A 24,686-nucleotide genomic window follows, 5' to 3' on the forward strand; every position below is an offset into this window, starting at 1 on the left:
CTGTGTAACATATGCAAATGTTCAGTATATGCTGTGTGTTTTATACACTGGATGTATATGAGGTCATATACAAAGTTCAGCTGGCAGCTGTGCTTCTTCAGGGAGGCATGGGAATCTGAGGGAACACTTGAGCTCTTGTATGGTCAAATGTACCTCTCTGCTGTCTTCAGGATGCAAAGCCGTTCCTGAGTTGGCTCTTTAGCTCTGCCTCTTTAGAAGAGCAGTAGTTAGCATCTGCTTCTCCATGATCATCAGTACTACAGGCTTCATCACAGCCCACACTAAGTCACCCCAAGACTCAGCTGCAGCTATGTGCAGTCATGCAATGCTGGTTCTGGGAGCCAGAGAGACATCCAGGGAAGCTACAAGTCCCTTCTGCATCCTTCTCCCCTCTGGGATCCTGGCTCAGTGGCAGGGAGTGGCCCTGTGCAGTGACAGGAGGGATGTGCTGGGACCATCACACCCCTTTCCTAGCACCAAGACCCCTTCCTGTAGGACTAGCATTTTCTAGCTGGGGAAACCCAGCAGTGCAGTGCGGCTGGAAGGCAGCCCAGAGCCTGAACAGCAGCAGTGAATAAAGCATTGAGGATGGCAGGGATTTTGGACAGGCCTCTGGCATGAGGCTGAGCCTGAGGGTCAGTGACTGAAGCTACAGCATGGTAAGACAGCTTCCCTGCACCGCTTTTTCTGTTTCCAGGTGAAAACCCCATCCATTACAGTGCTGGGGGATTTTGTGTGAAGCTGTGACAAGGAGTAGCTGAGCGAATTTCACAGGGCTGTGGGTGTGGGGACTCAGCAACAAATGCTGATGCATCTCTGAGAAGCAAACCGGGGCCCTCGGCAAGCTCTAGCCTGGCTACAGAACAAGGAGGATAATCTCACTTCTCTGCTCTTTGCCCTTTTAGCTGTTCACAGAGCTCAATGCTGACTTATTCCCAACAATGAGCCAAACAATCAAACTTAGATCTGGCCTGGTCAGGCAAATTCAACACTTGCCCTCCACTCACAGGCACACCAGTCCCACGGTTTTTTTTCCCATCTTGAACATACACTCTTACCCCTCCCCTGTGACACAGAAGGTATTTTCACTTGGTAACAGAAAGCTCATGCTCATGCTCACCAGCCTGCTCTAATCTGATCACCTAAATCCCTGGGCACAGCCAAACACAGACGCTGCCAGCACAGCTGCTGCTGCAGCCTTTGGGTCTCCCTCTCCATGACATGGTGCACAGCTTGCCCCAGCTAATGACCAGTCTTTCCTGGGAGTGCCCTCTTCTCTGACCAGTCTTTCCTGGGAGTGTCCTCTTCTCCCCTTTTAGCCCCACTGCATACTCACATTGCAGCTCTCAGACTGCAGCCATAGCCTTGGGAGAAATGCTCTCTCTTCCCGACTTGGAAATCAGCTGCAGGTTACACTTCGCTGTAGTCAGAACTCCAGCAGGACTGGGCGGTGGCAGCAGAGCTTGCTGCTATCATCTCTCTCCTGGCCTGGGAACAAGGATTATAACAGATCACCTAAGGGGGGGGAAAAAGAGAAAGTGAAAAAAGAAAGGTAACCCCCAAGAAGCTCTTTTGTGGGGAACACCGTTCTGTCCTCTAAGCTACTCCTGTCCCAGTCTCACATTTTTGTTAAGCATTCAGCTGCAGGGGAGGCATACAAAGAGATGGATTGACACATCTGTAGGTGTAGATGTTTTTGTGTGTGAATTGAGCTGTGGATTCATGCAGACACCAATATAATAACACTGGCTGCAGGAAAAGCCAACGGAAAATGTCTGGCAGGCCCTAGCAAAGCTAGCATTTTCCCTCTAACATGCAAAATCAACCTCAGGAACCTGGTTTTAGCTGTCAGAAGCTCTCCTGACAAATTCAGAAGCATTGAGACAGGGAGGCTAACACCCTCTGCCCGTGGCAGCCTGGCAAGGGCCCTCTTCTCCTTTTCTGCTGAAAGGACATGGGTTCTGGTATGGTCTGTGCAGAAAAACCTGAAACTGAAGTGCTCTGTTCTTCAGTGAAGATGGCAGGGAACGCTGCCCCGATTCACAGAAGCCCCTTCAGTGATAGAATTTCCCTGTGCATGAGTCACAGGAAATTACAATCACTGCTTACCGAGACTGCAGAGCACAATGAGATTTCTGAGCTACACACAGACTTCAATTATTCTTGAAAGACAGACAGACCCTCAGACTTGACACAATTGGAGAAAATAAATATCCTTTGTCTGCACTGCTGGTGGTAATTTCCCATTAGACAGGAAAAGACTTCTTTGATGAATGAATATTGTCTACACATTAGAAGAGGAGCTACTGTATATCTCCTAATAGCTCTTGCATGCTTGGGCTCAGCCTCCTGCGAGGCCCTTTGGCCCCCTGGGCACAGTGTGGTAGCATTCATTAACACACTGCATTTTTTACTGCAGCATGTGAGGAAAGGAGAGTGCATATTCAGATAAATGTGAACAACTTCCCACTCAGCTCCTAAGTTACATGGCAAGGGCAGATACATTTAGCAATCTACCTTCTCAGTCTGCAGGTAGTCCAATCCAGGCTGGAAGATTCAGGAGGGACACTTGCACTGGAGACAGTGGTTTTTCTTGTCATTTTAGCAGTTAATCACTTTCCTAGTCTGTATTTACATTCCATTGCTACAGTGGTAATGAAACCAAAAGCAGAGCATTACACAGAACTAAATCCAGCACTGTTCAGAGAAGCCAAAGACTACATTAGTGCACACTTTAGGACAAACTCTGGACCTTTGTGAGGATCCCCCAGATCTTACACCTTTCCACAGAAACATGTAACAGGCATTAATGGCACTTACTGCCTCTTGGCAGTGTTGTGTTTGTCACTTTTCCTGGTACTGCTACTAGGTTAATATCTTTCAGTCTAGAGATGCCAGGGTTACTCCACGGAGACCTTTCAGCTGCTGCTAGGTCATCTTTTTTGGGAACTTCTCTGCCACACAAATGAATTTGGAGTGGAGTGCACTGGTGCAGGAAGTGTTTGAGCAGTTGCTTTTAATCTGGATGAGATTTATTTAGCCTCACCTTAAAACAAACAAACAAACAAACACACAAACAAAAGATTGGAGGGAACAAGAGATACTTCATCTCATAATTCTACTTCCACAATCACCACACAGCTATCAGTGGTGCAAACACAGTGCTTCAGAAAAGGGCTTTTTATTAATCTATAGCAAAAATGCTTACAACCTTGTTTAAATTTTTGCTAATGTTTTTATTTGAGAGATTAAAAAACCCAAACAACAAAACTCCCAACATTAAGAAAAAGAAGCAGAAGAGCTACCGATGAGAAATGGTCTGGATTTGCCACTCCACAGTGGCACCAGTCTGCACACAAGCCAGTTGCAGGCAGAGATGTGGCAGAGACCAACATGGTACTCGTAGACTGAATGCGATACAAGAAACAGCAAATCCAAGAGTCAGAATAAAGGCCATAAAACCCCAACAACGCCCCAGTCTGAGTCTCACTTCCAATGAGAAACAGGCAAAAGTAATGTCTTAGGCTCATCCCATGTTACAGATGGAATTGTGGCATAGCAAAGGCTGCTGAGAAATGTAGCAGAATGGCCATGCTTTGCCACCGAGTGCTGGGCTGAGTATGTGAACGTTTTGGCTTCACCAGCCCGCTGAGTTACTACAGAGTCCTCAATTCAGTGGATGACATTTTAAGGCAGGGGGGTAGCTGTGGGAAAAAAGAAGACCACAACTTGCTTTGTAAGTACTAAGAGGAAACTAAAAGTCCAACAAGAATCATGGTCTCTTTAGTACTCCACAGCTACAGGTACAGCAACATTGAATATATCATGTACATAACATTACTTCGAGACTCTACATGTAAAACATTAACCAATGTATCATGGAAGTCTGGTAACAAGCAACATTGCCATATAAATTCACACTTGAAGGAAGGCTGAGTGTGGAGGCCTCCTTTCCAAGAGGATTTTCAGTCAATGTTTTCTATAGAAAATATTCAAACACTGATGACACTTTGTTCTCTGAATCTCAATTCATTATTGGGTTAGTTTTCACCAACGGAGGGGGGGGGGGAAGGTTCTCCTTAGAAAAGGTGTGAATGTTTGGAATGTGGATTCACAATCTGACTATTAAATAATTAAAAAAACCCAAACAAAGACAAAAAATATGCTTTCAGGTCTCAGGAAGTCTTACTTGGCCACAGTATTTTAAAGCAGTAACAGCAATACAAGGCGTAGAAAATCTTTTCCTGGAACACTTGTAAAAGTATTCACGTTAAATGCAACAGAACTAGAAAAGAACAGGCTGCTGGTAGAATGGAGAAATGAAAGGCCAGCTCTGCATCCAACCTTCCTTTCAGTTGAACTCCAGCTGTTCCAAAACATACTGACTTCATAATTTGGAAAATGATGTCCCATAGGCAACTGGTCTGCATACTCCTATGAAATACAACATCCCAAACGGATGTTCACACACCTTCTTGCTAACTTTTAATCTCATCTCCACCATTATCTTCACAGTTGAAACAAAAGAACAACTATCCAAATGTAAAATGCTCTTTCCTTTTTTCTTTTTTTTCCTTTGTTTTAATTACTAAATTAAAAAAGTTAAACAGTTTTAAAACGCAAACTTGCAAATAAACCATAACAAAACGTAATTAAGACTTTAAAATCTGCAATTCAGTATTAAAAACTCAATAGAAAGGAACAATTTTTTTTGTCTTTTTTTTCCTAGGTTTTTTTTTTTTTTTGGTTAAACGTAAGTAATTCAAGGCTGGTACAGACAACTCAAAAGATAATACTTTGTTCTGTGCATCCCCCATGAAATGTAAAGAAGTGCATAGTAATTCCACTGGAGAACTTGCAGACATAAAGTAATTTCATTAGCAGTACAGGACATTTAACACACTTATTTTTACAATGGAAAAATGTTACACAGAAAACAGACAAAATAAAATCCCAGTTGCATGACCAACAGTCTGGCAGGTGGACATGGCTAAAATGCTGTGAGTTTTAAGACCATCTGAATGTGGTTACACTGTTTAATAAATCTTTTGTTGTTGTCGTCGTTGAAACATTTCAGTATACAGGTTTTGATACAAGTCCTTGCAGTTCGAATTTTCCAGTTCAAATGGTGATGGTGTAAGTTTTGTTGTTGTTGTTGTTGTTGTTTTTTCTTGCTTTAAATATGCTCCAAGAACAAATCATCACACACTTGTCAAACATCGGAAACATTACTGTAAATACAGCACATGGTTCCTGAAAGAGCAAAGTTACAACCATCTACAGGTACAGAATCATAAACCAAACCAAACAAAAAAAGTGCAATCCAATTAAAAAAAACCAAAACCAAAACAAAACAAACAAAAAAAAAATCATGCTTGGCAAAAGCCAAAAATTAGATCACTGGCTTGCAGAATCCCACCAGTGCTTCCATGTCTGCAGTAAAATTATCGCTTTCTGGGTACTGCTGCAGCAGGATTCATTCAATTCCAAAGGACTTTCCCCTGCAATAGCACCCATATACTGTATGTACAGGTATGTATATATATTATATATATTTTATATATAAAAAAAGCAAAAAACCAAACACCTGTCCTGTTTGTTTCTTTTTTTTTTTTTTAATTTATTTTATTTTATTTGTTAAAACATGAAAAAAAAAATGTTTTAGACAAAGAGGCCACTTCTGGAAAATAATACTTCTTTTTTTTTAGTTGAATCAGGAGGAGACAAGTTAAAATCACAGAGGTGCTGCATTTTTAAAAAAAGGAAAGCACTGGGGTCAGTTATTGGCACTGAGTTACTATTTACAATGAACAGAGGTTTTTGCATTTAGGGAACATCGATACAATGCAGGTTTGGAGTCTTTGATTGAGAAAAAAAAAACCTAAACCAAACCCCCAAGGGTTTTTTTCTCCTTTTCATCCAGGACATTCAGATTTATTAGGACAAGTGGTCATAAGTAAGGGCTGCAGAAGTTCCCAGCTTCAGCCCCCTCCTGTGCATGGCGGTGCTGGAGGAAGATGTTGCACTCTGGAGAAGCTGAAGGGCAGGTGGGGCAGGGCTGAGAAACCCCTGGAAATTGACGGTAAGTGTCTGGAGAGCAGGGATTTACAGGTTGTCTCCGGGCTGGTACTGGGGTTCTGTTGCAGTGAAGTAGTCTTCAAGGAAACCCTGCAAATATTCAAAAGTTGGACGCTCCTCTGGGTCTTTTTTCCAGCAGTGGATCATCAGCTCATGCAAGGAGATGGGACAGTCCTGAGGACATGGCATCCGATAGCCACGTTCTACTTGCTCCAAGACTTCGCGGTTGTTCATGCCTGTGAAGGGCAGACCAATCCACACTGTTAAATTACTGGAAGACCATTACAATACATACGTGGGTTTCTTGATCATTGTGGTGGTTTAAGGCTTCTTGGAATATTCTAATAAGAGCAATTAGATCATTGGTTGCAAAAAGGAAATAATGATACAGTCTGTATCATTCATTGGTTTGCTAAGAGGTATAAAAAGCCAATACATAAACAATTCTTTCTTCTTTGCTTTTGGGTGCTGGATCTCTTCACTTCTCTGTCTAATCTCTTCCACTAGCCTTGGCTAACCAGATAAGATGTAAGCCTTGCTGGTTGTTTTCTATCTGGGAGAGAGAGGGTGGTGTTGGGCACCTTCTGGACTTTTTCTTTGTCCAGGGCTGGAGATAGGATATCTTTATTACTTCCCAATTGTATGTAATTGTAAATACATGTAAATATGTCTTGTATATATGTATATATTTTGTATATCTTACTTCCAAGCCATCTGAGCAGGTCTGGTAAATTTTAACTGTGTGGCAGGGGGAGAAGTTCCTGACCCACCACAATCATACTGATTTTTTATAGTTCAGACAAAGGAAACACAGCCATCCCAATGTCCTGTTTCAGCTCTTCTTCTTGAATTGTGATTCCAAGATATCACATGTTTGGTATTTTTAATCCTCTGAAAGCACACCCTGAAATCTGATAACAAACTGTATGCTAGAAGAAACACCCTGAGGTGAGAGAGGGGGAAGGAAAATCATAAACAGCTCTTCACTTTTTAAAAACTAAAAGGAAAGAAAAGAAAAGAAGAAAAAAAAAAAACCAACAAAAACAAAGACATTGCTGTCTGGAGTGGTAGTGCTTTTTTGTCCCTGAGAAGTCACTCAAGACAGGTTTTTTCATCACAGGATAATCCAGGAAAATGTCCTCCTTCTCCTTTCTCCTCCCTCTCAGTAAAACCTAGATGAGAAACTGAACCAAGCAATCCTTATCTTCCTTACTGGAATTTGTGCATCCAGCCAGGGCTGCAGCACCCAGGATTTGCCAAAGAAATTCTCTCAGTTTTGACATGTGCTGCTGATTTAAAAAAGGAGTTTCAAAACATTTTTTTTCCCCCAACAATCAGTTGGATTTTTAGCCAGACTTACAAAACCAGCACTATTCCAGCTATGCTCTTTACCTCTTAAAAGGCCTACTTACGTTTACCAATCTATTATCTACATATTCTACATACAAATCTATTATCTACATATTCTTCACAGAGAGAGTGATTGGCATTGGAATGGGCTGCCCAGGGAGGTGGTGGAGTCACCATCCCTGGAGGTGTTCAAGAAAAGCCTGGCTGAGGCACTTAGTGCCCTGGTCTAGTTGACTGTCTAGAGCTGGGTGTTAGGTTGGACTGGATGATCTTGGAGGTCTCTTCCAACCTGGTTGATTCTATACATTTGCTCGTCTTATTCTACAGGTTTTGGTGTCTCTCTCTTTCGACAGCAGGAGCTGGTTGTGTCTGTACTTTTAACACCACACAGAGTAGTCTTGAGCAGTCTGTACAACTCCCCTCTCCCAAAGAACACCCGAGAGTTTCAACTCTCTAAACGCTTTTGAAAGTCAAGTTTAAAATGGAGACTGTGAGGAGTGTTGACCACCCTCTGGAAACAAGACCATGTCAGCTACGCCTTACACATCTTCCTTCTGTCTTCAACCTTTGCACGCCATGCCCTGTCTGCATTAAGCCTCAGTAAACCCATGGAAGTCACTGCTCTCCATGCCGTTGCTGTAATCTTCATGGCAAGTCCTTTGTGCTGCCTGCTGGCACAGTGTGGTGGCAATGCCTGCTCCTTTTTAACTGCCTGGGCAGGCGCTGGGCAGAGGGGTTCATCCCCCCTGCAGACACCTGTCAGCCTGCCTGCTGCTGCCTCACTGTCTTGCCATAGGCACGGAGAACCTGGGTCCTGTTAATTGTCCGTGGTAGTTTGAGGGATCCTGGATCTCCCTGGACAAAACCATGGGGACAGAAGCACATCCCAAGGGGATGGAGCTGCTCATCCCAGGGTATTGTAATGTTGTTCTTCTATTCCATATTCTGGTATCACAGCTTCAAAGGCAGTGCTTGACTCACTTCCCTTCTCTCCCCTGCCTTTCTTCCTTCCACTTCTCCTCTCTCTCTGGGAACAGAGCATTCCTTATCCCATGGTCGGTGAAGGAGATGGCTCCTGGCTGGTGGGAAACTGAGCTGTGGCATGAGGCCTGCAGTTTGAGCCTGCTCTCAGGCTGACTGAGGATAGAAGGGATGGAGGATTCTAGAAGGCCAGCTTGGGCCTAGTGGGTTTTGCACTTACTCTCCCTGATTGCCTTTTGTGTACATGCTCTTGTCCATAGAACTTCTCTTTAAAGTCCCATGTCCTCGTTCTTACTCCTGGAAAGGGCTCAGAGGCATTTCTGCCCTCTGGCTGCAGGCAGGCTCACGGCCCCAGCCTGGGGCATGGTGACAAAAGCAGCAGCTTTCCAGCCTTCCTATCCTCCTCCCAGATACCAGCTGGATAGACTGACCTGCACCTTGATGCATCTCTTCTGAGTGCCTGATCATGGCACACTGGACAACTGAATCCACTTTAGGGCCCTTTCCATCAAATGCACACAGCCATAGTGGTGAGGATTTAGAGAATTTTGGTCTTTTTTAGTAAAAAGAAGAAAGATGGAGCTGGATGCCCTGTTGCTGGCTATCTGTGCTGATAAGGACATGAAGAGATTCAATTCTTTTCCATGTCATACACTGCTTTCACCTCACCTCTTTCCTCTTCACCTGAAAGTCTACAAGCTTCAGGGGGGCAACAGAATGAAAAAGCTCTTTCTGCATAGGCAGATTCAGTCACTCCTCCTCCAAGTCTTAATCCATTGGATACTTGGCCGGGTTTCAACACGGAGCCACGGGGCCTCTGGTTCCCCCATGCAGAGAATCTGGCCCCACTGTGACCCTGCCGTGAGCTCTTGCCTGCACATTACAGATTTTTTTTTTCTTTCCTTTCCATCCATCTCAAACTCAAGGATTGAAATTGAAGAGTTTATCAAAAAGAGATTTGGCAATGCCAGGCATTCAGACGGTCATCAGAGCTTGCAGAGAACCAGAGTGACAGAATAAATGGAGCAAAGCCACTCTGGGAGTTGAACTGTTGATATCTCAGAGTGAATGCAATCCCACAGAGAGCCATTTGCTCCACAGTGTAGTAATTTTACATTGCTTTCATTACTTGACTGAACAGTACATTAATTGAGCTGAGGACAATTGAAAATATTAGAAACCATAGGTTGGATTTCCTGTCCTCTTGTGATTCTTATCATGGCCATCGCTCAGCAGCATTCACAGCCAGGACTGTTTTCAAGCACATGCAGAACTTGGACATGATAACCATCCTATATTGAACCCAGTGAGACTAAGTTAACATCCCAGCTTAAGCATATCACTCATTCCCACTGCTTTCTCCAGCTGAAGCAAGGCTCAGGCTGTTTTCTTACCTGGGTATGGCACTCTCCCTTTTGTTACCAGCTCTGTCAGTAAGATCCCAAAAGACCACACATCCGACTTGATTGTGAACCTCCCGTACAATGCTGCTTCTGGTGCAGTCCATTTGATGGGGAACTTTGCACCTAATGAGAGAAGAAATTAGTCTTAATCAGAACAGAGACAGAAGCAAAAGCATTGGTTCACAGGTGACTTGGTGTGTTCTGCAACATGTGTCAGTGTACAGACCTGCAGGCAAGGTGTTGAACAGCTCCCTGGTCTGAGAGGACAGGCAGGTGAAAGACGTAGGGCAGATGGGGAGTCTTAGCAGGGAAGGGGTGGGTTTGTCCCATGTCCCAGGAGAAGGCTAAGACATTTTAATTCAGGTTGGAAGTTTTATAGCAGAAAAGCTAAGTTTTGAAACCCAAAAAGCCAAACACCATAGACATCCTGAAACATTTTAGATTAACATCTGCCTGTGCTATCTGCAAGTCAGAGCCAGTCAGCACGTACGAATCAAGAGAGATGTGTTGGAAATGCACCTCCCTGATCCTCTGCTCAGGCTGAGCAAAATGCAAAACAAACAAATATGGTAACAATGTAAATTGAAAGCAAACCTAATCTTTCATTAGAAGCATGCAAGGACTTTGAAATAGCGCTGCTGTCTGACTTGCTCAGAGTGCAGTGATGTCAAGGAGCAACTTTGGCCTGTGATTTATAAGTTGACAGTGCACTTTAAGCTCCTGGCACTGGAAAGCCTGCAGTGCTTTAAATACGTGCAGTTCTAATGTGCTCATCCATCACCAGAGCTCGCAGGAGCCAGTTGGGGTAAGGATGGTAAGATAACAAGCCTTTAAACACTGATTTATTTGCCTTCCCAATCATTTACTGTTTTCTTAAGGAAAATATTTTCAGTATGACTTTAAAGAAGAGTCTTGTGTTAATAATTAACTTGTGGCATGTGGGAAAAAATAGGCAGACACATCCCTGGTGCCTTGTATTAACATACAGGCAAAGGAGCTGCATTGCTTGTTGCTGATCCCTAGTGACAAACACGCTTCCATTTGGAAACAGACTGACTTGGACTTCTCATCACCCCCTCATAAAAGTTTCCTTGGCTTCCAGAAGGAGTGTGGAAGTGTAACAACGTGGACAAATCAGTCTCAGAGAGTGAAACTACAGCTCCCTGCCGGTGCTGTTCTGCTGTCACATCCAGTGCTCGATGTCCTGTTTCTTCTGCTGTAGGCTGCAGTCTGACTTGACTCAGAGTACACAGCAAACATGGTGATTTTCATCTCCTGCCTTAGTAAAACATCAGCCAGGCTCAATTTTTTTTTGCTCTACATGTAAGTGATTGTAAGAGACAATAGTACTCAGAAACAAATGCATTTTTCTAGGGAGAACTGCAGCTGCTCAAGTAAGTCCTGCTAAATTTAAAGATGCAGGACAAAGTTTCAAATCCCTACTGTCTGAAGTCAGGAATTTAAATCTAGTTAAGCATCAACACATCAGTGGTTAGATCTGAAAGGAGGATTTTTCGGTGCCTATTCCCTTTCAAAATAAGTTGCCTCCCCTGTATTTGCACTAGTTGGTTTGTGGGCAGGAGCTAAAATGTGGTCTCAGTCTCCCTAACTTAGACTTCTTCATGAGACCAATCTTAATTTACAACACTGAAAGCTTACAGAACTTCATCTTCTCTTCTAACCTGCCTTGCCTGTGATGTCCCAGATCTCTGCAGCAACAGCCTGCCAACGCTTGAGCCTCTGTCCTGGAAGCTGGCCATGCTTCAGCAGCATCAGCAGCCATGTGGGGTTGGCAAACAGCTCCTCCAGCCACAGGCAGATCCTGGGGCTGTATATCCCTTGCCAATCCCCAGGAGGACTGCAGGCTGTATATGTGTGGTGGCCAAGTTCCTTAAGTCTACAGTGCATGGCTTTAGATGGGCTTGTGCAGGCATGCCATGAATGAGGGCCAAGCTCCTCTGCGCTCACGTACATGCAGCTGAGGTGGTGCACACCCCCACGCCTGCTGAACAAATAGCTGCAGGCAGGTCAGCAGCCTGGAGCTTCGGATCTTGGCTGGTGATGTGTGAGGTAGCTAAGTATGAGGGTTTGCACACATTTTAGTCAACACTTCTAGGTTTTTTTTCTTTAATCAGCTGTGTTTTCCTCAGAAGCTGAGCCAAAGCTGGTCTAATCCCCTTGTGCTTCATGCTGGTGGTAGCAACCACTTACAACTCATCTTTGGGGGAAAGAAATCTCTTCAAACTCCTTTGTGGCAAACCTCCTCTGGCATTTTCACCTTCCTTACCTACTGCTGGTGTGGCCCTGGGAGGTGAGTGTGTGGCATGTTGAGGGGCCATGAGAAGATGAGAAGCAAGGTGAACAGCACATCTCTTTTCTCAAGAGCCAGAGCAGTACAACCCCACTGGACTGTGGTAAGCACTGCTGGAGAAGAGAAATGGTCTGTCCTGTGGATTCTCCATGACAAGATAACTACATATTACTTTTTTTTTTTTGGTGGCCCCTGCTGTGGGTGAGTCTCTGGCTAAAACAGCCAACACAAAAATCCTGTGCTCTGCGTTCTGGGCAGCGCTTCCTGAACTTTGGTTTGAATGACAGATAGGGAGGAGGCAAAGATAAGATTGGCAGAGAGATCACCATCAGAGCCTCATGATTTGCTGGTCCTGCAGCACATGCTGAAGGCCAGATGATTCAAGAGACCCTACAACCCAGTGTGACAGAGCCATCAGTGAGCAGTGAGGATGGCTCAGGGTGGCCATGCCTGCAGGTACAACATAGACACTGCTGTAGCACAAAGGGACTACATACAGCCTGAGTGGATGTGTGTGTCTAACAGGGACCCTCCCCAGGTGCTGCCTCTCCTACAACGTCTGGCACTGGAGATACTTCTGTGAAAACAAAAACCTCCCCAGATGTGCTGAGCCCTGCTCCGAAGCCTCCTGATGCCGTGTGTGGCTCCTGACTGGCACACGGTCTCCAGGCTTGCTCTCCTGACACCCTGATTACAAATCCCATCCTCTCCCTCCACCCAGGCCTCGGCAGCTTATTGAACAAGCTGACTTTGTGCTGCAAACGAATTACAGCATCAGATCATCAGATAAAATGCCTATTACTGACAAGCATGTTAATAAATCTGGTAAGCCAAATCACCCCAGCTGACAAGGCAGCCTCTCTCCTATTTTACATCAGTGGGGGGGCTTTTTTTAGGTCAGTAACTCCATGAGTACAAACCACCTGTGCACTGCATTTGTTAGGTCAGGATAGCCTGTCCTTGCCCCAAAGTGAGGTTTTAATCTGCAGATTTTATCTCTGTCCTTTTTTTTTTGGAAACATTTCAGCCTGGGGAAAGCTTTTTTGGGTTTCTGCTCTGCTTCCAACATCAAGCCAAAGCTGTTTGTACAATTTACTGTTAGGGCAGCTGGCCCTGCCTCCTACTTCTGCGGGCTTTTGTGAGGCTCAGCCCTCTTCTTGGGACCTCTGCCCAGGCATTCACACAGGTTATGTCCCAGGAGCATTTCCTTGGGAAAAATCAATCAGGGGCCCTGTTTTAATTCTTTGTCAGCTGTTAGCAGGCCACATGAGGAGTAGGAGTGGAGGGGGCTGGGATAATGGAGTGACCTTGATCTACAACTCTCAGCATGGTTTCCTCTGAGTGGAGTGAAAATCCCTCTTGAGAAGCAGAAATCTCTGAAATTCCTGCCCTGAAGCCACGAGCAGCTTCATCCTGATCCTATTTTTGGAAATGCTACAAAGCTGCTGCCTTTTATACCTAAAAAACAAACTAAATGCAGCATCCCAAGGCCTAAGACCTGAAAACCAGTGCAACTCTTCGGCTAGTGAGCAGTGAATGTTGTGTGGCACCGAACCACCCCTGGGGTTGGAAAGGGAAAGCCAAAAGGTACAGTGAAGAGCTGAGGCAAGCATGGGACAGGAAACAGTCAGCCCTGGCAGGCGAGGGGGGTGGCCTGTGGGAGGGACTGCACAGCTCCATCTCCTCTGCTGCCAGGACCAATCTGAAATCACACAAGCCTGGCAACATGTCAGTGATCAGAAGCAGGCTCTGCAGGCTGACCCCTCCCCAGGAAATGGGGGGCATGGAGTGGAACTGAGAGTCTAAACACTGCTCTCACTCTCTGCCTGCACACCGCCCTTCCCCTCACTCTTCCTTGTGACCTGTCCATGCTCTTTCTCACAGAACAGATGGCATCTCTGTAGGAGCATATCAGTGATCTCCCTCTGGGACCCCAGGGACTGCCTGTTAAGAGCAAGAGTCTTTCCTCCTGGCCTCTCCACGGCTGGCTCAAGGATGGCAGGTAAAAGCAAGAACAAAGCCCTGGGCATTACAGCCCACAGCACAGTCTGTGGTGAACAAGGGAGATCTGATTAGCTGGTGAGCTGGAAGCCAAGCCTCTACTAAAGGATGGGGGGAAGCCTAGAAGTGGGGAAAAAAAAATCCCTGCTCATTTCTAGGAAATGAAAACAACAAGCACCACTCACTTTTAAGCAGGGCAGCAAGGAGATATTTCTGTGTGTTAAAGAAGCAAAAACCATCTGAGTGTTTACAAACACATGCTGAAGCTCCCAGAATAGCTCTGACTTCTCAGGAAGGCATCGGAAAGATGCTTATTGTTTCATGTGTGCTGCTGTGAGTGCTGTCAGTGTACACAGTAGAAACATGGCCTGGAAAAGAACTCTGCTCTTTTTACTGTTGTTATTAAGGCAGTTTTAAATTTGTATCAGCTGTCATTGCTTAGAATAGTAACAACTCTTCCATTGAAACTCTATGGAGTGGTCAGCACTCTCCACAAAAATGCCATGTGCCTGCCCAAAACTCCATGTAGCTGCAAACCAGATCACTGTAAGGATAGCAGGACTGCATGGGAAGCTCTGTGTTGGATGGAAGTTCCTCTCTGTCCTGTAGGATACTAGGAGTTTCAAGTCCTGCCTTACAGGGCAGACACAAGCATCATCACCAATGGAAGGAAGCAAGACTGAATGCCTGACACTGTGGTGCTGTGGGGAAGACGTTGGAAGAGCAACAGGCAAGAGAATCAAGCACCAGTGGTGCAGGCTGCAGGACTGTCCACCAGCGCAGCCTTTGCGCTGGGCGTTGCTTTAACAGGCATCTTTGTCCCCTGTGATTACTCACTTCCTCTGACAGCAAGAGGAGCCAAGTGCTCATTACAAGCCAAACCCTTTTTTGGCGTAATTTAATGGCAGTGTATGGCTGCTAGTCACACACCTTAAATCATTAGCAACATGGCCATCTCTTTCCTTCCTGACAGTTGCTGAGAAATGGCAGTGCAGACAATGAACTGCTTTTTATTTGCCTCTCATAAATCAGAAGCAGTCAGGCCTCCTTTGTTCAAACCAAAAAAGAAAAGAAACTGGTCAGTGAAACGTTACCACTGGGCTGAGTAATACCCATACAGGTTCAGGAATCCTGCACTCCATCCTGCTGGGGCTCAAAGCATCCCCATCTGTTTCCTTTCAAAATATTTAATCCAAGACAAAAGTGACAGTGGGGGAAGGGAGTTTGAGATCAAGTAAGGCTGGAGAAAACCACCTCTTCCCCGTGTTGAAAATGAGCTCTGTACTAAAACACTTGAGCCAAGAGAAGGACGACTGCTGAGGAGAGAGTGACCAGAGGCTTTAATCTCCACATTTTGTAAGGCAAAACATTTCCTTTCTCCCACAGGAGCTGCCAGCCTGGAGCACTCCTCTCATCCCCCTCCCCTCTGCTGGCCAGACTCTCCTCCTGTGTCAAAATTCCCACTGAGCCAGTAGTCAGCTAGATAAACAGAGCAGTCCCCAGATGCATCCCTTGGAGGCTGAAGTAATAGGTCATGGGAAACAAGCAGAGGCAACCATTTCCTTCTGTACTGTAGTCTCCACTAGGCAATGTTCAAACTGAGGTTTAACTAAACAAACCAGGACTGAATCCCACTTGGAGAATAATTCCAGTGGTGCATTAGAAACCACATCTCTGCCTTAAGAAATTAAAGGTCCCAGGCTCACTCTGGCTGCCCAACCAGCTTGCAATGCAATGTAAATTGAGAGTGTGCTGTATAGCCAAAGATGCACCCCTGCCTAAAATAAGCTACCACTTAGTAAAGGGTCAAAAACACATTAGTGAAAGTGCTGCCTGTGATTACAGCTCTTTGAGCCTCTCTTTTAAGGAATTCTGCAGCTCTCAAAGACTCAAGCCTGACCCCGAGGCCAGGGGAAGGAAGTGTTGTCCATTGCCCTGAAATGTGTGAAGGACAGCTGAATTCTCCATATCTGCACCATGGGATGAAGCCAGGCAAACACGATTCAGATCTCTGGATTACCAGAGATGCAGGTGAAATGCCAAACTGCTTCTCCTCTCCAAGCCCCTTTTCCCACAATACAAATGATTTCTGCCCACTGAAGAAGCGCAAGAGACACCCACAACTCTGCTCCCTCTCCTTCTCAGTCTGTTCTGTTTTTCTCAGCTTAAACTTTTCCCATCCAAAATCCAATTATTTTTATTGCTTTAAAAAACCCTCAAACTTCTCTCTCAACATCAATCAGTCAGGTTTTCATAGCTTTCTACCATGTGAAGAAGGCAAAACTATACTGAGAGAAGTAAACAGGTCATCAGAGGATTTCCTAGGCATCAGGAGCCTGAAGAGACATGGCCAAAAGTGGGTCACATACTTGTCTATTAAAACAAATAATTAGTCCTGTCAAACTGTATGTTGAGTGGCTTCCAAAGGGAACAAAAGACACGGCAGTGAAACAGACAGAAACGGAGCTAATGCGGGACCCAGTTTCAAAGCTGCTTTGCAGGCTGCATCTGGCTGCCTCGTTCAAGGAAAACTCCTCCCATTTTACACAGGGGAAGGACAAGCAGGCAGCTTTCTGTCTACTGGAGACTGCAGAGAACCACTGGAGGCTATTTTCTAGCAAGGAGCAATTCCCATCCTCAGGCTGGAATCAGTGGTGGTTAACTCTCTGCGTTAGTACCTACCATGGGTTTCTGAAGGTCACCCCAAACCACAGGACACAGCCTCACCATCCAGCTGTGAAGCAGGCAGCTTTCAGGGTGGGTGCAGCCTGTGGCCCATATGCCTGTGACTAGGTGCTGCTGACAGCAGTTCAGAGGGGTGTGAATGGCATGAGAGCTGCTGCTCCCAGGCCAAGACAAAGCATGCTGGAAACTCTCTGGCTCCTTTTGTCAACACTTGAAAGCAACAGAAAGAGGTTAGCTCTTTCCTAAGAATCAATGGCAAAACCCACACTGAAACAGGGACTTCTAGTCAAGAGAAAAAACTCCCAGCAGGAAGGGGTAACTGCAGGTTATGAAGTGCTTAACCAACCTGAGCTTTCTGAAGGCATGCAACAGAATTTAAGGGACACTCTTTGGCTCTGGCACTGACATGGACAGAGCAGTATTTACCAACACACATTGAGCAAGCACAACCAATGTACTGCCAGCAGAGAGAGAACAAAAGTGTAGCTCTGCAAATTTGGACCAACATCTGACATCTAAGCATGACTTGCAAAGAACGACTAACTACAAAGAGCCTGTGTCGTGGCTCAGCCTGAACACACACAGACACACAGACACAGACACATGCTTTACAAAAATCTGTAATAGTCTTTGATACATTTTTGTAGTGCTGGACTGTGAAAGTAACTTTTAAAGTTCCTATGAAAGCAACTTTCTAAGTTCCCAAAGAAAACACAGCGCTCAGAGAGAGCTCCACTGCACACAGACACGGTTCTTTGACCCATTTGAAACAAAGAAAGTAAGAACAGCACAGCAATGTGGAGAGGAGTTAGTAAATACAAGGTGGCACACTACTGAAAGGATGCTTTACAAAGGCTTTTCTGGATTGCCCCGTTCAGATTTTCAAGGATGGTAAATAAAGTTCCCTCTTTGTTAAGGCATGATGAAGATCTTGACTTTTCTGTGCTCTCACTCATCATCTGTCTCATTTAGGTCAGTTTTTAAAGGGAAGTCAACTGAATATGATGTTTTCTTTAGGACATGCATTCATCAGTGAAGGCCTGGGCTTAGGAGTTGGTACAAGTTCTGAATTCACCGAAGGCATCTTCAAAGTACATCACAGAATCAAAAAATCTTAGGGTTGGAAGGGGCCTCGAAAGATCATCCAGTCCAAACCCCCTGCCAGGGCAGGATTACCTAGAGCAGGTCACACAGGAACACATCCAGGTGGGGTTTGGATGTCTCCAGAGAAGGAGACTCCATAACCTCTCTGGGCAGCCTATTCCAGGCCTGTGTCAAGCTCACAGGGAAAAAGTTTTTCCTCATGTCCATGAGGAACCTCCTCTGCTCCAGCTTGCTCCCACTCCCCCTTGTCCTATCACTGGACATCACTGCTCTGTCCTCCTGACACTTTCACATCTTTACAAACATGAATGAAGTCACACCTCAGGCTTCTCTTCTCCAAGCTAAAGAGCCCCAGCTCCCTCAGGCTCTCCTCACAAGGAAGATGTTTCCATCCATCATCTTTGTGACTCTGTGCTGGACCATTTCAAGCAGTTCCCTGAGGTCCTTCTTGAGCTGATGGGCCAGAACTGTGCAAAAGCTTTTTAAAGCCATATTCCACTCTTCCCCTGCCACAAGAATGACATTCAGTGCTACACCTGCTGCCATACTTACCTTGTCTGGCTGTATATTCATTGTCTTCAATCAGTCTTGCCAACCCAAAGTCAGCAATCTTGCATATTAGGCCGTTCCCCACCAGAATGTTTGCAGAGCGCAGATCCCTGTGTATGTAGTTCATCCGCTCGATGTATGCCATCCCTGCAGCCACCTGCCAGCCAGAAGAAGCACCCATTGTGAAATGAACTCACACAGATATAGGCTGCAAACCCCTGGAAATGCACCTAAGTGCTCAGTGCTCTGAAGACAGACCTGGGCTGCCATGTCCACCAAATTGGGTAACTTCAAAGCTCTTCCTTCTCCGTCTTTTAAGAAATCCAGCAAGCTCCCTGCAGAGGCAAGGTTGACACAACAGAGAGATGTTAGACAACCACTGGCTGCTCACCAGGATGGAGGTGCAGCAATATCATAGAATCAACCAGGTTGGAAGAGACCTCCAAGATCATCCAGGCAAACCTAGCACCCAACCCTATCCAATCAACCAGACCATGGCACTAAGTGCCTCATCCAGGCTTTTCTTCAACACCTCCAGGGATGGCAACTCCACCACCTCCCTGGGCAGCCCATTCCAATGCCAATCACTCTCTCTGACAACAACTTCCTCCTAACATTCAGCCTAGACCTCCCCTGGCACAACTTGAGACTGTGTCCCCTTGTTCTGTTGCTGATTGCCTGGGAGAAGGGACCAGACCCCACATAGCTACAACCTCCCTTCAGGTAGTTGTAGAGAGCAATGAGCTCTGCCCTGAGCCTCCTCTGCTGCAGGCTGCACACCCCCAGCTCCCTCAGTCTCTCCTCACAGGGCTGTGCTCCAGGCCCCTCACCAGCTTTGTCGCCCTCCTGTGGACACATTCAGTATCTCAACATCTCTCTTGAATTGAGGAGCCCAGACCTGAATATGTGCAATATTAAAGACAGCAAAGCTTCCAGTTCAAGTGGACAGTTTCAAACCCCACTCATGACATCTTAGAATTCTCCTGCTGTACTTATTTCACTCTTCTTTAAGGCTGGCTTGAAGAGTAGGTCACTACCCAAAGAGAGTTGCAAGGAAAAGAAACAACATTGGGTTTAATTTTCCTGACCATTACTAAGAAACTTGATCTTTCTTAGCTCTAAAGCTGCATACCTACTTCTCTCCAAGGCCTCAGCTAGCAGCAGAGCATCAGTTCAGTTCCAAGCCACACAAAAAGTCAGATCCCAGCTCAACTTTCTCCAAAAGAAAGGTCAGCCCAGAACCTGGTCAGCTCAATGGGGCATTAACAAGGGCTAATTTTCCTTAGAAATTAGTTGTGCTGTGTGTCTGGGTAACCCATAACTGAAAGTAGCATGAAAAGACAAAAGAGATCAAACAAAACCAATTTTAGCAAAAGCATTAAGGCTCCTCTGTGCAAAGGAAAGAAAGGAGGTTCCCTGTAGCTTTTTAAAGAGCACCTGGGATGCTATAGGTCCCTCCTCAATCTTGCCTTCAAACAGAGATGTGTGGCAGTCTCCTTTAAATAAGGTCAGTGTATGGGTTTAATAAATAAGGTGAAAAGCCAAACGATTAGGCGTTTCTCCCTTGATAAATCTTCAAGCCTCAAGCTCAGATCCAAAGATGTAAGATGTTACAGTAAAAATTAGTGAAGTGAGCCAAAATAAACCATGTACTTCAGAAGGATTTTGAGAGTGCTTTGTGTTTTAAAGGGGGAAAAAAAGCACATGCTTGTCACCGAGACATATGATTAAAGTGTGAGTTAGTCAGGGCTTGGATGCCTCTGAGGAGGGACGTGGGCAGGCACCTGCCAGGAAAATAAAAACTGACTCCAAACAGACTGAAGAAATGCACTTAAAATTTCAGAGTATATCCTCCAACGTACAATGAAACTTCCCTGTGAGAACTTATGTTTCCTATTTGCTTCATTTGCTGTTCCAAAACAAGCAGATTTTTTGTGTGTGCTGCTCTCAGCACCCCTGCTGGAGATCTGATGGAGTGAAAAGTTTTCCTTTTCTCAGCCTACTACATTGTTATCAGTTAAGTACATTAAAGTAAAAAAAGAGAAGGAGAGAGGAAAGGGAAAAGAGGAGGGGAAGACTCAGGTGTGCAAATCATGTATTAGAATGATAAATGGAGTGGACTGAAAATTGAGCTGTGTTCTGAGAGCGAGGTGCATGCAATAGGACTCAGGACTGCTGAAAGAAGAAACAGAAAGCTTTGGCTGACAAGTAAGCACTGAATGAAGATGTCATATTGAACCCTCTGGTGCCAGGAAAAGCTAGGATCTTGGGAAGCAGCATGTCACATCGTTCAAACCTAGAAAACACAGATCTCCTCTTGTCAGAGTAGTCTAGATGCTGATGCAGTTGGAAGTACTAAGGCTGCACCAACTTCTCCTCCCTCTACTTAGCGGAGATTTCTTTTGTAGATCTAGAGGACTTTAGATTTTGGGGCCCAGTTCAGAGCTGAATTAGTAATTCTTCTGAAGCCAGAGGTGAATTAAGCTCTCTGCTCCCTCTCTCCTTCCTCACACCCTGTTAATGCATCACCCTGCGCCTCGCTCTGTATCCCTAAGGAGCATTAACAGAGGCAAAATCCTGTAATCAATGACAGCAGCTCTGTATTCACCTTTGCTCATGTACTCTGTGACAATGTAGATAGGTTCTTCAGATACCACAGCATAAAGTTGGACCAGTTTGTCATGTTTTAGCTTCTTCATGATTTGGGCTTCTTCTAAGAAGGATTCTGGAGACATAGTGCCAGGCTTCAGGGTCTTGATAGCCACTTTAGTATTTCCATTCCATGTACCTACAAGCACAGATACTTAGTTAAACATCTTCTGTTTGTGATCAAGGAATAAACTAGCAAGGACAGGGTTTCCCATCTTGCCTTATAATTATATTCCTCCCACATTTCCTTCCCTCCCATTTTAGTCTTTTTCTATGACAGTGGAAAATAATAGTGCCACTGACTGGCATGGGAGCACTATCACTGTTGTCCTACTCAGACAATGCTTCACTGGTGTCCACAGAAGCCTTCTCTGAGTACGAAACGTGAGACTCCTGAAATCCATCGTCATGTGTTCCCTTGCTGACAAGTAATTGCTACAGACAACACAGATTTGGGTAACAAAACTCCTTAAACTTTCGATTTGCAAGACATTTTGACATTTTGTTTTCTGTTCTGAGTCAGAGGAAAAGAAATACTCTGAGAAGAATTCCCAAGAAGCAAATTCTGAATCAATTTAATGTTACAAACACAGGTGTGTTTCTGGACCAAAATGTGCCTTTCTTTCTTTCCCCTCCTCAGCCCCAGCAGCTATTGATTGAAAAAGAGGTGGCTCCTGTCCACTGCACTTTGTCCTTTAGTTGTGGTCAGCACTGAAATGGACAAGTTTCATTGCTTTTCAGCCGTCACCAAGCCGTTTGTAACACCTGAAAGCCTGCACAAGGATGTGGAGACAGCTGAATCAGGGTGTCCCTCAAGAGATGGGGCTTCACTCAGGTATTTGCAAGGGGGAGGAGGACCAGAAAGGGAAAAAAAATCTAAGAATCTACCTATGTGAACAGTTGTTTTTTTTTTTTTTCGTTGTAGATGGGGACTAGGGAAGGGAAAGGAAGGGAAATTAAGATGGGAAGAAATATTACTTCCCTAATGCCTTTTGGTTGTCCCTTACCCAGACTTGCCAGAGCCTTGCTCTGGAGCCAGGGCTGAAATGGCTTTGAATGGACTTGTGATCTGTTGATAGGGAGCTGTTGTGTGATAAGGCAGAACACTGCTAAATGACTTTAGGAATTAATTACATTGGGTAAAAATTACTCCTCTGCACTTAAGCATGAGGACAGCAAAAAGCTTACAAAGTACACGAAGATGCAGACACAGATCTGATTGCTATAAATTAAGATGTCACCAACAAAGGCAATGTGTAAAATAAGCCTGGTCTGTCTTTGTTAAAAGCACATTAACAGCTACCAGGGCTCAGCTGCTGCATGGGAACTGGTTAAGCCAAAATAACTTCATCATGAGCTTTTGCAGCCTGCCAGAGCACAAAATGAGATGGATTAGGTTTTGTGCAAGGGGTTCAGGTCGCAGCTGCCACCTTGCCTAGCCAAGGACAGAAGAGGAGCAGTGGGGGAGCCTCTGCCTTTGCTGTCCCTCACTTACAGGGCAGTCCCCACAGCCACACACTGTACCGTCTGATGGGAGCTTGAGGCACGTAACCAAAAGTGTGCGGTTTGGTTCTCACCATGCCTTGATTTTCTTCTGCCAGCTCAGTGGTAGGTGCTGGCACCTCTACTGCTGATAGAGTAATGTCTTGAGTTACTACCACTGCTACCCCAACAGGCTTGAAGGATCTTGAGGTCTTAGTTTCGCTCTGTCCTATAAATCAGAGCTGAAGCAGGACTCTGCTTTAGTGGCACTCCTGTGTAAGCTGGGAAGGATGTGGATTTGCCTCCTGATTTCAAGGAGGGTGGCCAAAATCTTTTCTGCTGGGTGAAAACCATCAGAACCACAGAGTGCCATTGGGCATAGGTGCTTTGCAGAGGTACCACAAATGATATGAACCAAGAGTGAAATCCTAGTTAAATGGGCACCAGGGTTTCTATCATTGGCATTATTAAAGCAGGATTTTACCTGGTGTGTCTCCAGTTTAAATTGTGTATTACCTTAATAAAAATCCCAAGACTCCTCTTGTTACCAGGGAGGGTTTTCAGCAGTTCTATGTTTGAATATTTTTATTACTTTCTCCAGTTCAAACAAGAAAATAAACCAAAAAGGTTAAGTATCCTCTCAGCCCAGGTTTCAGTTTAAATTGCTACAGCGTTTGGTTGTGGTTTGGTCTGCTTTTCTCTACTAGAAAATTAGCATAGATTTCCCTCTGAGTTCCTCCCATATGTAGTTAGTTACTACTTAATGCATTTTTAATTATTTTTTGTTGTGTTAATCTATTCCAACTTGGTAACGCTTCAGGGCTGTTAACATCTTTTTATTATACATTACTTTAAGAAACATAATTGTCAAACTTGTGATATTAATGATTGCATTTCTGACAGCTATTTGGTACTGGTGCTTGGCACTTTATTTCTCACAGCTGATTTGTCTATTTATTTATCTCTCTGTTTATTTATTTCTATTGCATTTGCTCCTTTAGCTTACTGTATCAGTTTAAGATCTATGGCACACAAAGCTGTCTGCTTAACATTAACCTCACATGCATTCATGATGGAGAACAAGGTGAAGCTGCAGTTACCTGGAGGTGCTTTCTTTGCAACAGGTCAATTGAAATTTGGTGAAGTTCTATCAATGTCTATATTTTACTCTAGAAATTCTACAATTTTCACAGACTTGCTGTAGTCTTGCAATGGGAAACAGCTGCAAGAACCCTGTTTGGTATTTTGGTTGTACATGCTTCAGGGTCACCACAACAGAAAGAGAGGCCAAATGGCTCCAGCAGATTTTTTCTGAAGGGACAACATAAAGCAATTCCTTATTGGAATTGGTCAGTTGAAAGAGGCTACAGAGAATGCAATTTAGCACAAAAATGAAGCCCATCTCTCATTAAATGGCCACCATATTGTGCTTGCATGCTATGGTCAGACTAAGATTTATGCTGCTGTTAAATTGCTATTGTTTTATAGTCCTTTAAAAAAGGGCAGCAAGGAAAGCTGGTGAATGTGCAGAAAACAATGCCAGTGGGTTTGGAAAATGTCATTGTCTCTGGACTTCAAAATGAGGGGTCAGCTGGGCTGGGCAAGTCCTGCTCCTGTTGTCTCCAATCTTGATAGTGAGTTAGGGGGTTCTGCTGCAGACCCAGATTCCAAAACAGACTTAAGAAGTGGCTGCATGGGAAAGCTAGCTTGAGAATAGTAGCTTGATGACATTTGGCCTTATTTTTAAACTGGGAGCTTGACAATAGCAACTTGATGATATTTGGCCTTATTTTTAAACTGGGAAAGTGGATGGAAACATTTGCAGGGTCTGACCCCATAAGAGCAAAAAAAACAAAACAAAACAAAACAACCCAAACAAAAAACCCAAACAAACAAAAGAAAAATAGATGAGGAGAGCAAAATGTCTACTTACAGATTAATTTCTGGCCAGCCATCCTGCCTTCATTCCTGCTTTAATACCTAGCATGTGTGCAGTTACTGAAACCAACCCAGTGCAATTAATGGAGTTTAATGCTCTAACCTCTCATACCAGTGCGTGCAAGTAAAAGGAGGCTTCCCCATGGGTTACTGCA

At 44.8% G+C, this 24,686-nt stretch overlaps 1 protein-coding gene across 5 annotated transcripts in view; it reads right to left on the reverse strand.

Moving 5' to 3' along the window:
- Window positions 1-3,212: 3,212 nt before the first annotated feature.
- Window positions 3,213-24,686, reverse strand: part of FYN (FYN proto-oncogene, Src family tyrosine kinase) — a 131,965-nt gene continuing 110,491 nt past the window's right edge. For all 5 annotated transcript variants that reach the window (XM_064170400.1, XM_064170401.1, XM_064170403.1 and 2 more), the window contains 5 exons: window positions 21,071-21,250; window positions 18,721-18,797; window positions 18,466-18,619; window positions 9,804-9,935; window positions 3,213-6,314 (listed from right to left, as the gene is read on the reverse strand). In XM_064170400.1, the coding sequence (XP_064026470.1) occupies window positions 6,106-6,314; window positions 9,804-9,935; window positions 18,466-18,619; window positions 18,721-18,797; window positions 21,071-21,250 (752 nt within the window). In that variant the 3' untranslated portion in view covers window positions 3,213-6,105. The remainder of the gene's footprint in view (window positions 6,315-9,803; window positions 9,936-18,465; window positions 18,620-18,720; window positions 18,798-21,070; window positions 21,251-24,686) is intronic.

This window comes from Pogoniulus pusillus, chromosome 33 (assembly GCF_015220805.1).
Source record: "Pogoniulus pusillus isolate bPogPus1 chromosome 33, bPogPus1.pri, whole genome shotgun sequence".
NCBI classification, from domain to species: Eukaryota; Metazoa; Chordata; class Aves; order Piciformes; family Lybiidae; genus Pogoniulus; species Pogoniulus pusillus.